The 14627-nt window shown below is 43.7% G+C and overlaps 1 protein-coding gene across 1 annotated transcript in view; it reads left to right on the top strand.

Annotated features, from left to right (window-relative positions):
* Positions 1-14627, top strand: part of TRIM23 (tripartite motif containing 23) — a 429923-nt gene that overhangs the window by 236863 nt on the left and 178433 nt on the right. The window contains exon 4 of the mRNA XM_086960694.1: positions 4695-4973. Coding sequence (XP_086816820.1) covers positions 4695-4973 — 279 coding nt within the window. The remainder of the gene's footprint in view (positions 1-4694; positions 4974-14627) is intronic.

Raw genomic sequence — 14627 nt, 5'->3', positions numbered from 1 at the left:
TGTAAATAGATTTCTTAAAGGCATCATGCACATGTTTCCTCCTGTTCCTTTCTTGATGCCTCAATGGGACTTGAACCTTGTTCTGACCTATTTGATGTGCACTCCTTTCGAGCCACTTCACAATATCCCTCTTCGTCTTCTGACTCTTAAGACTGCATTCCTGGTTGCCATCACCTCTGCCAAGAGAGTGAGTGAGCTCCAGGCTCTATCTTCTAAGCCTCCTTTCCTCTCTGTCCATCCGGACAAAGTTGTCTTGAGAACTCGTCCTTCTTTCCTGCCCAAGGTGGTTACGGCCTTTCACATCAGGCAGTCCATCACCTTGCCCACCTTCTTTCCGCCTCCGCATCCATCCAAGGAGGAAGAGAGGCTCCACCGTCTGGACCTAAACCGTGCGCTCTCGTTCTATCTAGACCGCACACGCCAGTTCCGGGTGGACGACCAGCTCTTTGTTGGTTACGTGGGCGCTAAGAAGGGGCGGGCATGCACAAACGGACCATCTCTCGGTGGGTCATGTTGTGCATCAAGGTCTGTTAGTCCTTGGCGAAAAAGGAGACTCCTGTTGGGCTGTGTGCCCATTCCACTCGGGCCACGGCGGCTACTACTGCCCTGGGTCGGGGAGTCCACCTGCAAGACATCTGTCAGGCAACTACGTGGGCCTCGCTGCACACGTTTGCTAAACACTACTGCCTGGACAGCCAAGTCCGGAGAGATGGCTTTTTTGGCCGTTCCGTTCTCCAGGACTTTTTGGTGTGATCTTGGTTCGCAGACCCACCACCGGGGTTGGTATTGCTGTGGTATCTATTCTAAGGTAAGGAATCTAACACTAACCTGTTTCTTTCAGATGCACAAGTTACTTACCTTCGGTAACAATACATCTGTAAGAAACCGTAGTTAGTGTTAGGTTCCTTACCGCCCCACCCATCCTCCCCGTTCTGCGAACCGATATCTAGGGTTAAGGACACCCCTTTCAGGCCCTTAGTTTCATGGCACCAGTGTTGGTCTCTGGCATGGCTCTGCGTTCCTGCCCCGGAAAGTTATGTTCAACAACTGACGTCAGCGCGCGAGGGCGGCGTCTAAGTACTCCAAAACTTTCCGGATCCAGTCTGATGCCTGGGGTTATTCTAAGGTAAGGAATCTAACACTAACTACTCTTTCTTACAGATATATCGTTACCGAAGGTAAGTAACTTGTGCTTTAAGACTCTTTATGGTAAGGGGCCCAGCTACCTTAGAAGACGTGTCGGCTGGTACACTCCGACAAGGGCTCTTAGATCAACCTCGGGGCGCTTGTTTGCGTCCCGAAGGTACGCCTGGCACGTAGAGAGGGGTAGCCGGAGGGGGGGCAAATCCTTTAGCCTCTTGTGGGCTCAGGCATGGAACAAACTTCTGTTGCCCCTCAGACTTTATAACGATTTGATGAGTTTAAAAAAACTGTTAAACATCTGGCTCTTTGGAAGCTAAACCATCTTTAGGCTAGCAGCTATGTGATTCTGCAGTGCCGGGACACTCCTTTTGGAGTAGCTGATCGCTATATAAACGCTCTCATTCATTCATTCATTCAAATGGAGTGTTGTCTGCTCCCTTCTTGTTACCAGCCTGGTAACAAGGAGGGAGCAGACAACAGTCCATTTAGCCTCTCCGGGTCCTGTCCCAGGCCTTCGATCCCCCACTCTACCCCCAATCTCACAGCAACAGAGAATGAGAAGCAATTCATTCCCAACAGTGATTGAGTGAAGGGGGAAGCAGAGATAATAGAGCAGTCAAAGCTCTCCCAGTCTGCAGCATCATGCCCCTGCATCCTATGCTCTACTAGCAGCATGTATCTTTGGCCTAAGAAAGAGGCCCAGGGCTGAATACAGCAACCCCTAGCTAGCCCCAGACAACCTCCAGCAGTACTCTTCACAGTAACAATGCCAGCGTTAGAGGGCAAAGCTCTGTGCCAAAGGTAGAGAACTAGGCTGACGGAACCCCACAGGAACACTGGTGAAACCAAGGAGAAGCACCACTAGCTCCCTCATGATCCCCAAATATGGGGCATCGCAGTAAAAGCTACCCTACCCCCACCATGACCCTCTGTCCCTTCTCCCATTTGCCCAGCAGAAGATGATAAATGAGTTAAACTGCCTTCAATGTGGTCTGCAAAGTTATTCCTAATTCTGTCCTATTTAACTTGCAATTGTCCTGTACATGGGTGGACTTGCAAGCCATACACTTTACTTCTGACCTGATCCACTGTCCACATTTTAGTAAGGCCTTTTAGAAACTTACAACACTTTGCTTTCTCTTTCTCCTGATGGTTGTAATGTAGCATGCCCTTAAGGAAGTGTTATCTTTTCATTCTTGGTATGCAAGGCCTTTGTAACCATTTCCTAGATGCTGAGTTGGTTAATATTGACCCGTGTCTCTTTATTGATTAAAGTGGGATAGCAATTGCTTTGGTTTTCCTGTTGATTTCATTTAACTTTGTACCAAGTCATTCAAAGTTCATAGAAGTAATTCCTTAGATTGAAACGAATTGGTGTCAATATGTTGTTGTTGGTGACATTTTGGGACTTAGTCAAAGATCTTTCCTATTGGTGTGCTGGAAGGCCTTTTCTCCATTAAACTGAAAATAATGTGTTCAAAAGTAGGCTTTCCCTGACGATATTTTAAAGTTTTAGTTATCTGATTACCTATAGTAATCAGAGTTAGGCCTTATTTCTTCTATTTTATTACATGTCATCCTTGTTTCCATCAGTAGTTTACTGTCATTGCTTTGTTATTTTGGGGTAATGGCAGATGTAACTAATTTCATTATGCTGTATTGAGTTCCTTTTTCATTTTGAAGGCTTGAAGTGTAATTCATGTTGAATAACCTATACTTTTTAGGTTTTTAATATGGTTTGTGTAGAAGTATATTCCTATGGTTAAACTAGTTGCAGGTTGACTCATCTTTGCATTTACGTATGGGTATTTAAATAGAAGAAACCTAGTCACAAAGTAATGAAGCTCTGTCCAATAGAACAAGAGGCTCAGGGCAAGGGCTAATAAGACGTGCCTAAAAATTTGGGGCTGAGGGGGTGCTTTCTTTGTTGGCATATATGTGTGGTGAGCTTACAGAGTAGTCGCTTCTGAAATAGATGTTTTTAGACAAAGAGGCCCTTTAAGTTATTGCGCAGGTGGAAAAGTGAAGTTGTCCATTTGATCTATATTTAACTGGAGTTCCAAATCATTGACATTTCCCTAGAAAAGGTCTGGCTTCTGGTTGTTTCCTTCTTGTATTCCTTATTTTCAAGCGTTTTTGTCGGCTCGCTCTTTGATTGTCATTCTTCATCAGAGAAATAGATTTTCTCTAAAAGATGGGTATTGTTAAGGGTGGCATAGTAGAATATAAAGAAGCAATCTTGATGGTTATTCCTATTTTCAATGGGACACCAATTTGGTTCCTGGAATGTGGAGGTGAACTCATCATACTTTCTCCGTCACGTCATTAGCTGTTTTAAAACATCACAGAAGATCATGGAGAGATCATGGAGATCCGCGTTCTATATCTTTGAACTTGTTACACCCGGTTCATTTGGGCTGAATTTAAACTGACACAAGTTGAGCTGCCTTTGACCTCTTGTTTACACCAGAGACCATTGCATAAACATTAAACATTCTATGCATTCTTCAGGAATTGGATTCTTGGCTTACTGTTGATCTTTGTTGCCTGATTATGCATAGAAAATTCATCCGATTTTTTTTTTATGTTTAAGATGGGTGTGCCTCATCGGTCTCATACATTTTGCTACACTTTGCTAATGTAACTTCTACTCCTGTTGAGACCACTTGATCTGTACAAAGATTTTTAAATAGGAGAAAGATGGGAAGGTTCTTCATAGTTTTGGTACCCGGCCAAGGGAATTGTTGATGACATGCAATTTGACCTCAGAGGCTATGGGCACAACAACTATATCGGAAAACATCAGAACACTTATGGAGATCCAGAGATATATTTTTAAACAAGGGAATGCTACAAATTACAGTACCAGTACTGGCATAGTTAGCTTGAAAATCCAGCTCACAAATACCAGTTTCACTTTGAAAAAGTCCTAAATGCACATACATGGTTACGAGTTGAGATGAAGACAATGTGCAGTCAAAAAACGTATGGGTTATCAACATTTCCTCCAATCTTGCTCGTTTCAATTAAATGTGGCTAGCCATTTAATGATTGTAAGAATTAGATAAATAATTTCTTGGCCACTTTCTGGGGTGGAGAGTGGTTCACTGTTTCCAGCCGTGAAATCTTTTATTGGTTGCTCAATATGGTCTGTACTAGGATGTCGACCAATTGTTCATATTGTTATTCTTCTCTAGAGAAAACTCCAGTGGTCTGCATTATTACTGGTAACAGTAGTGTCATCTTAATATGCATGTGCCACTTGTATATTTTATGGAATTGTAATTAAAGTGTGCATGTTTAAATAAAATATAGAAGTCGACAAATCAAGCAGATAACCCTTTATTGAATTAGTTATCTAATACAAATTTCAAGAAATGGTCTAGCCTGTAAACATGATGTGACTGATGTTTTACTTTTTCTCACATTCTACACATTCCTATTTCAAATTGTTCTTTAGTGATATTGTATTTTATTTCCTTTATCTTAACTAGTTTTATATATATTAGTTTTAAAAAAAATCTTTTGTCCTCATTTCTTATTACTTACAGAGCATAATACGTTGTGATGAAGATGAAGCACATGTGGCATCCATGTATTGCACAGTCTGTGCTACTCACCTCTGTTCAGAATGTTCTCAACTCACTCACTCTACAAAGACACTTGCAAAGCATAGGCGTGTGCCTCTCGCTGATAAGCCGCATGAGAAGACCTTATGTTGCCAGCACCAAGTTCACGCCATTGAGTTTGTTTGTTTGGAAGACGATTGCAAAGCCAATCCTCTTATGTGCTGTGTTTGCAAAGAGTATGGAAAGCACCAAGGACACAAGGTATGTACTCTAATAGCTTTGGTTACCTGTTGCACATGACAGGCGTTTGACCAGAATGTAGGCATTCTTGGCACAGTGTTATCTTGGTTACTCATATATTACTCTGTGCTGCCAAACTACTTCTTAAAGAATTGGTGAGACTGGGTTACATTGAAATGGTGGACCTAAAGGTAAGACTGGAAGCAACCAGAGAAGTTTAATGATGATATGGCTAAAGGCAGTGCTCCAGGTGTTAGTAAGATCACGCATGGAATCCTATATATTAGTGCAGTTTGGGCTACCAGATTCTCAAGATGCTAGACTGATACACAAGATTTATATGTATTGGAGGCAGTACTTAGCTACTATACAAATTTTATTCACCTCTTGTACCAAGGAAATACTCTAAGCAGCGTTTTTGAGTCCTCTTGCTCTATTCAAATTCATGCCCATCTACTGAGCAACCCCTACAAAAATTCGTTAAAAGGCAGCTCCAGCTCTCTCTTTAAAAGCCTTGGTATTATTCCATCCTTACAGCAGTGTATGAGACACTGTTTGTGATTCTCAAATGGATCGCAAGAGACCTGCCTCATTAATATTCATGAGGCAGGTCGCAATTTGCGACCCATTGGGAATGGCTTACAAACAAATGGATGGTGACCTGCTGGGCACAGCGAGACCCCCATGTCTGTGTTTGATTTTTCAATAAAGCATTTTTTTTTCCAAATACAACCCGTTTCCCTTAGAGGAAAATGGGATGCGTTAAAAAAAAAAAATGAAAATGTTACTTTACATTTTTTAAGGGCAGACAGTGGACCACTGCCTACTCTTAAAAAATATTTTCGCACTTATTCACAAGGGGGAAGGGGCTTCCTGGGGACCCGTTCCTGTTTGCGAGTGATTTACCACCTACTTGAAGTAGGTGGTAAACTGTGAGTATTTCGCAACGGCAAATGTGGTCGCAAAACAATGGTACATACCATTCTGACTTGATATTAGGAAATGACGCCCTTGGCACACACGCCTCTTCCTAATAGCAACTCGCAAACACTATTTTGCAAGTCGCCGACTCGCAAAATAGCTTTTGTACATACCACCACCCTTTTTTTTTTTTGCAGTTGCAAATTGGCCGATTTCCCGTTTGTGACCGCAAAAAACGGTCATACATCTGGCACCAAGTACTTTCAGTTTAACTTTTAGGATGCACCATGTAAAGAACCGTAGTACATAAACGCCTATATTTCTTTTCTTTTCTGTCACTAATGTGGGGGCAAGTGGTTTTGATGATCACTGTAAAACATCTTCTAATTAATTAATCTTTACAAATAATAGAAATGTCATTGGATTGCAGATTTGCACCTTCAGTCTTCTTTACCTGTCCTTTAACCCATAATGGCTACATGGGGAGCAACTTTGCCTATCTTTCTCTGAGTGTATTCTGGGCTTTTTTTCATTAAAACATTTTTTTTTTTTTTTAGAAACAAGTTTTATTGTGTCAACCGTCATACAGGGGGCAGGGCCCCTGGATCCAGAAGGCATCTGCCATAACATACATCTCAAAGCATTGTCATTGACATTTAGTTCACATATTCTCAAAATAAAGATCAGACCAAACAAAGCAACATGGACTTATTGAACCTCCCCCTGTTGCACTGTTCCACTGCTGTTATTTAATTATTTATCTATCAATTTAGTCTCTGTATTAACTAGATCTCCCGAAAAATCTAATTTTGTAGTGGTGTATCATTATCTATCTTATAAATGCCCTATCAACTGAGTTTCTCATACCCTTCCTCACTTCCTTTCTCAACTGCTTTTATATTGTTTGACAATTCTCTAATGTATCCCTTCTGCCATTAATTTACCAACTCTACTCACCATTCCCTTCTCCTCTTATGCCTCACCTTCCAAATTCATCTTTCTTTTTCTCCACCACTGAATTTCACATTAGCTTCCTCAAAACTTCTTTCACATTGTTCATCAATTCTTTAATTTATCACTGATTTGTCCCGCCATTTACTCAATAGCTTTTCACTGAACCCTCATCCTTCAACACTCAATTCCCACCGAACACTGCAGTGGCTAACTCCTTCCCTCCTCATCTAAAATGCTGAAGAGTCTAGTCTTTAACATACTTACCCACTAACTCGCTATCAAACAGAAGATGACTGAAGATTTTTTATGGTGGACAAGTGCCAACCTGTCTGCAGTAAGCCCACCCACTCAAGAGGTCTTTGGGTCCGCCGAAGAGCCAGCCGTACACCAGCCTTTTGGAGTTTCGGGCGATCCATCAGATCCTGAAAATCTTCCTGCAATAATCAAGTTAAGCTTGCTACATCTCATCACAGATCCCAAAACCACCATGTAGTACCCTGTCCCAGCAAGCCCTATGTCTCTGGCGGTGGCTGGAGCAGCAGAACATCTTTCTGGTTGCCAAACATATAGCATGAATGCTAAAGTACATGAGAAGAGCGGATGTCATCTGGCACACCACCGTGGCACCTCTACTCAGAGGTGGCAAGGAGCCAGTATGACATGCCCTTCTTAGTTCTATTTGCCACAGGCGAGACCAGCGGTGTCGTAACTACTGTGCACTTGAGTTTATTTCAAGAAAGACACTGGGAGATGCATTTACACACGAGGAGATGCATTACGGCTGCAATCGGACAAGGGTCCTGCTGCATGCGTTCCTGCCACTGTCTCGAGTTCTGAGGAAAAGCAGGACAGACTGAGCCCAATTCATCATAATCGCTCGCACTGATCCTGGAGAGTGGGATACTTGGAGCTATGAGCATTTGCCCTGTAATTCAGGAACCACTTCAGTAACACCTCCTGTCTTACCAACAGGGGAGGATTGTGCACCCAAGTTTCTGCAGTCTATACTTTAACGGATGGAGATTTAGCAGCGACAACTAAATGTATTCAACTGCGAAGGATATTATGCATGCAGCCTTATGCCCTTCAATAAAACATTATGAAAAAAAATGTTGATTTTTATGAAGACCCTCACCCACCAACCTAGTTGGTGGCATGCTTCATCATTGGGTCTCATCCGAGGCACTGAGTGTGCCTCGGGTGTGCTTCAACGCCTGATTACAGCAGAGCGGGTATTGTGCCGTGAGTGTGCAGTGAAGGTGAATAGTGTGTGGATTAAAAAACTGTCCAAAGGCTCCCTGGACTCAAGACTATTTTAATGGCGGGCCCTTGGCAGTTATAAAAACTGAGAGGTGGATATTAGTGGAGATAATGAATGACTTCAGTATCCAGTGTGGTCAACATGTTTTAGCCAGGTATCAGTATTAAACTGGCTTGTATGTGTGTGAATTAAAATAGTGGTCTTAAAGAGTGTATATTTGAGACCCACTATGTGGCGCACATGCTAAGGTGCGATACGTGGAAGAGGAGGATTTCCTCTAATAGTTCAGTTTTTGTTAAGGAAGAAGGCAGAAAAACAAACAGACACATGTGAGTACATGATAGTGACTTAAGAACGTGGTGTCTGTACTCTATATGGTAAATGAACGTAGTAAGAACGGAACGTGGCGTTTTGGTGGCAAAAGTATGTCTTGATTTATGCCCTATCGTTTGGTGATCAAAATAGCGACTTTGGACTCGCAATTACTAGTACACGCCTCGGCTGCAGGGGAGACCCAGGGTTTAGCTTTGATGGTAGAATTCCGTGACGCTGCAGAGAGGGAACTATTATTTCTGGGTAAGCACTACACGGCGAGGAGGCATGGAGAAGTCGAGCATCCAGGCAAAATACTGGCACACATACTTCGCCCCCCTTACAGTAAGGCTTATATAACTGAAATCAGAGGACCAGATGACCAATTGGTGTATTCCACACTAAAAATTGGTGATACTTTCCTGGCCCACTTTAAAACCCTGTACACTTCTAGAATAAGTAGCGATCTCTGTGCTCAGGAGGATTACCTTTCAGAAATTGCGCTAGTCTACCTAGAGAAACACATGCAGGATTTTCTTGCTATTCCTATATCTCAAGAAAATATTGTGGAGGCTATTGATGCTCTCAGTGGTTCATCTGCGCCTGGTCTAGATGGGTTCTCAGCGGATTTTTATAAAGCATACAAAGATATTTTGGTCCCACACTTGATAGAGGTTTACGCGGAGGTATTAGAGAAAGGTATTCTCCCACTCACCTTTAGAGAAGCTGTCATTATCTTGCTCCCTAAGCCAGGTAAAGATCCTTCGTTATGTGGCTCATATAGGCCCCTTTCACTGCTAAACCTGCATTATAAACTTTTGGCTAAGGTGATCGCCATCCGTCTGGCTTTATTGATGGAGTATATCATATCTCCAGCCCAGTCCGGGTTCGTCCCCCATCGATCCACTTCGCTAAATCTGCGGACCCTGTTTGCTGTAATACATAGAATAGATCCTGAGGTTCCAGCAGCTGCGGTATTTTTAGACGCTGAAAAGGCCTTCTATTCCTTGGAATGGCCCTTTTTTATTTTGTGATGCGTCGCATGGGGTTGCCTGAAGGTTTTGTATCCACCACCGCCCTTTTATATACAGGGCCCTCGACTAGACTGCGCCTTAATGGAACAATATCTCCCCCCTTTTTGCTTGTCTCGAGGTACAAGACAGGGCTGCCCCTTGTCCCCTTTATTGTTATTTTGGCAATAGACCCTCTGATCAGGCACTTTCAGGAGCGCCACTTGCATGCATTGTGGATGCAGTTTAATACTGGCCCCCTGTTAGTGTCCCTTTATGCAGATGACACTGTTTTATATGTGAGACACCCACAACTCAACCTTGAGCTCATTATCAGGGAGATATTGCGGTTCGGACGGTTTTCAGGACTTGGTATTAACTGGAACAAATCTGTGATTTTTCCGCTAACGAGAAGCACTGTTTCTTGGGACTGTGAATATCCACTTGAATGGTGTCGTGATACGGTTAAATATTTAGGTGTCCATATCCACATGGACTCAACCACTACCAGCAGGTTAAATTATGGACGGGCGAGTAGTACCTTGGAGGCACATACAGAGAGATGGCTACGCCTCAAATTATCTATGGCGGTAAGAATCGCTATTATTAAAATGGTAGTCCTGCCGAGATTTTTATATCTTTTTAACAACATTCCCATTCCCCTCACTCAATCATTCTTCCTGCAGGTGAGATAACACCTTATCAGATTGGTATGGGGGGTAAGAGACTGCGGGTAAGCTTCCTTATGAGATGGGAGGTTTTGGAGTCCCAGATATGTATTTATATTATTTAACGGCGCAGTGCAGCTATTCTTATGCTTGGTACCATCCAGACGCCGGATCCCCTACCTGAGACCAGAGGCAGATTTGGTGCTCCAGCAGAAATGATCCACTGTTCTACCCAAAGGGGTTCCGATGGACCCATTAGATATTCAAACAGTTTCCGCCACTAGCTGGGCGAGGGTGAAGCTTGGAAGATTTTTGGGACTGGACTTATTGTATTCACTGGCTTTGCCGCTCCTAAACCCCTCATGGCTCCCCATAACGGGAGAAACATTCGTTAAACGCACCGCACACTCACGAAGTTTAGGGTCCAAACAACGGGCAATTTATTCCCGAACGATCATGTCTTCTCGGTGGTTGAAGATGTTTGGTTCCAGGACCGCTCATTCATGGATGCCTTCGTACTGCGGCGTATACATTCCAAGCTGAGAGCCACTTCTCCCTCATTCCCCATTGCACCTGATCCCACTGCTCCATTAACGTTAATCATTGAAAGCGAAACGGGCGCTCACTTGATTTCTAAAATGTATACGTGTGCGTTTTTAACCGCCCGGTAGTGGATATTAAGGCTTGCACGGCATGGGAATGAGATTTGGGCTGGGCAATATCGGACGACCAATGGGGGCAGTGTTGCAGAGTCACGAAGGAGCTGTCCCTTAACAGCAGGCACAAACTTCTACATTTTAAATTTCTTCGTAGGATATATCACACACCCGCCTGGTCGCACAGGGTGGACCCATCTAGGTCACACCAGTGCTGGAAGTGCTCCGCCCCTATGCCGATTTTGCACACCTGACCTGGACTTGTCCGAAAATTCAACTATATTGGGAACCGGTACATGCCACACGGGGCGGTATGGTCTCACTGTCTTTGACCCCCACCCCGGAAATAGCTCTCTTGGGCTACATGGTTAACTTTCCTAAGAAAGTAAGAAGGTTTGTAGCGCTTGGATTCCTGTTGGCAAAACGAGAAATAGCATTAATGTGGGTTAAGAAACAGGCCCCCACGCTTTAGGCATGGCTCTGAAGCCTGGCATATTGCAATGTGCATAGTGGAGTTTATGCAGCCCTGCTGCCCAGCCCAACCCGTCCCAAAGAAATTTGGGGTCCATATAGGGCGTACATTGTAGAGAAAAACAGGGACTCTGATACGCAGGTGGAGAGTGGCATTGTACCGGAGGGGGCGGGTTAGGGGTGCAGTGGGTGAATGCACCACTCCTGTTGATATTGTATATTGTATGCACACTGAGGACAATACTGTAACTGGGACGCCACTGGACCGGGAATGATGTACTGAGGAGTCATACCGATGGCTGGGCTAGTCCGGCAGATCGCTGACCTTGGGGTAGGGTAACTGACTGTTTGTGGTTTTAGACTGCCCGGCCAACAACTTCTATCTGCTGATGCCATGTGATATGTCTTGTATATTACAGTATACCACTGTTATCTAATTGAACACCTGACAATGTACCGCTTTTGTATTGATTTACTGATCATTGTGTATGAAAATCGAAAAATAAAGTTAAAAAAAAAACACAACTCTGTGTTTTCTTTTCTCTTTTCTTTCTTGCCGCAAACACAGTGTGTGACAAAAGGTCGGGCCCCCCCCGGAACTCTTGGGGCTTATTCCTGAAAGTTTCTGAGTAAGACTAATATTTCTCTATATATATTTTCTTTTCTTTTTTTGAAATATTTTTATTTGTCAATGAGGGGGTAAAAAACGCAAGGCAAATAAGATTCACAGAATTGCATATAAGCAGACATTTAAAAAAACACAATAATTATACACATAATAGAAAAAAACGAAGAAAAAAGAAGTTACAAGAAAATGAAAAGAAGGATTAATGAATAAACTCATATACATCAGCTGGAGGGGATAGTCACGCCAGTCTTAACCTCCCCTATATCGTGCTACTTATATCACCTAGAACAAAGATCCCCAGATTGCAGTACATTTAGCTATAGAGCGAATACTTCTTGTCTTAGCCAGCGCGTGTTCCATATCATATATTTGCTTACTAGCAGCCACCTATCCATGACAGATGGAGGTTTTGATGATATCCACTCCCTAGCTATAGTTAATCTTGCCAAAACTAGTAGAATAGCAAGCAGACTGTTAACATTTAGAACTCACAGAACTATATCCCATCATGATTTCAATGATCGGCAGAGGCACTTCTTTCCCCAACTTCTGACGCAGCACATTCCCAACCTTCTGCCAAAATGTTGGCAGTTCCAAGTATGTTTGATGTCAGCTGCATATAAATTACATCTTGGGCATTTTGTCCATTCGCAAATTATACTATTATCCGATGACTATTTAGCTGTTCTTTGTAGAGTATAGTATAAGGGACATATCGTACGGTGTTGCTGCAGTCGTAGATTAGTAGAGTGCAAAGCCTTGTCTATTATACTGAAAGCTTGTGATATAGTGCTAACCGCTACCGGCATCTCCATCACCCTACTCCACCGATCAGCTAATCCCTCACAGTCGTCTGGTCTACGGCTACTTAGCCATTTATACACCCTGCTGATCAGAGATTTCGGATCTACTGCATACAGAAAATCCCATATCTCGGAATTGGTTATGTTTATCAAATTTAGATCCCTCGAAAAGTAATCTCGAATCTGATAGTATTTAAACAGCATATGGTCTGGTAGTTTATGCTTGATCTGGCGTCTCTCAAATGGGACAAAGTCACTATAGTCATACAAATCTCCTAAACATGTAACTCCACATCTAGCCCATTTTTTACCCAAAGCATCATGGAATATCTCCGGCTATCCTGGATTATGCCAAAGCGGAAACTTATTATGATAAGGAGAGATGTTACCATTAAGCAGGATAGCACGCCAAATAAGTATACCGTCCCGTATAGTCTTTTTTTTTTTTAAATACTTTTTATTGTTGCATCAAAAAGCATAATTATTGCAGAAAATCAGCAGTCGGCAGGGCGTCAACATTCCGCCTCTGTCCGTAAGTGTCGCAACTTTTGTTCCATAAGTATCAGAGTAAAATGCAAGATATCAACGTGAACATAATAAAACATCCCCCAAAGCAGCAGCATACACTCCCAACCCCCCTCCACCCCCTCAGACCCACCCTACCCCCCCTCGCAAGGCCTCCTCTCACTCTCTCACATGGTCTAGTCAGTCAGTATTCGTGTGGCCCTTGTGAGTATGTCGGGCAAATCTACTGCGTAAGAAAACCCTCCTGTCCTTCAACACTTCTCCATATCGGCTTCACTCCAGACAATGGTATTGTCTCCATTTTGCCCTTACTCTCCGGAACTTCTTAGGGCACCCTCTAGCTTTGTACGTTACTCTCTCTGCGGCCATATACAAGTCCAGGCTCCTCCTCCACTCCTCTATATCTGGTTTTTCAGCCGCCCCCCAGTATGTTGCAACATCCCTCTTTGCCACCACCAATGCAAGGACCAAGAAGATTAGCAGAGGGCGTGCCAAGTCCACCTCAGTTGTCATACCTAGCAGGGCCAGCCTAGGGTCGCGCGTTAGAGCCACTCCCAGAACCTCACTCAGTTCCGCGAATATGTGATCCCAATATATTTGTATGGCGTCGCACGCCCATATCGTGTGGAAAAAATCGCCACTCTGTTGGCGACACCTAAGGCACGTTGAATCTGGTATCCTTCCCATTTTAAAAAGCCGCACTCCATCAAAATAGGTTCTGTGGAGCACGTTCATCTGGATTAGGCGTAGCCTCGATTTAATCGCCACCTCACGGGGGTGCATGAGGACCATCTCCCAATCCAGATCTTCCATACCTCCCACGTCTGCCTCCCACTTACTCCGTAATCCTTGCAAGTCGCCTAACATGTTGTTAGTAAGTGTTTTGTAGGTGAGGGATACCGCCCGTCCCAATATCTGCTCCTGAAGCAACCTACCCTCTAGTGGTGCGTATTCTAGAATATCTGTGAGTGTGATGTTTTGCGCCCTCCATGCATGTCTCAACTGTGCATATTTGTAGAACTGAGTGTTGTGGAGACCAAATTAATTCTTAAGCATCTGGAAGGACTTCAGTTCCCCTCGTGCAATCACATCCCCAATTGTTGAGATACCTATATCGTCCCATCTTCCGAAGCCACGCAATTTACTGAGTTCCCCCAGCCATTTACAGTGCCATAACGGCGTCTGCCGGGTGGGCCTCTTGTCCCATCCCATGCGCACCGTGGCCTTTTTCCATGCTGTTAATGTGATCATCGTGGCCGGTAGAAGCGACGGTCCCATCGTCCCTCCATATAAATAGTATAATAGGTTTTTGGTGGACAACTTAGCCCTCTCTAGCGCGTATGTGGGGTGATCCGCTGCCGCATGCAACCACTCATTAATCGGTGTAAGGTGTTCCGCCCAGTAATACGCCTCCAGGTTAGGAAGGGAGATCCCACCACTATATTGGTGACGCTGCAGCGTTGTAA

This window comes from Lissotriton vulgaris, chromosome 3_1, assembly GCF_964263255.1.
Source record: "Lissotriton vulgaris chromosome 3_1, aLisVul1.2, whole genome shotgun sequence".
Lineage (NCBI taxonomy): Eukaryota > Metazoa > Chordata > Amphibia > Caudata > Salamandridae > Lissotriton > Lissotriton vulgaris.
This window is presented reverse-complemented; position numbering and strand designations above follow the sequence as displayed.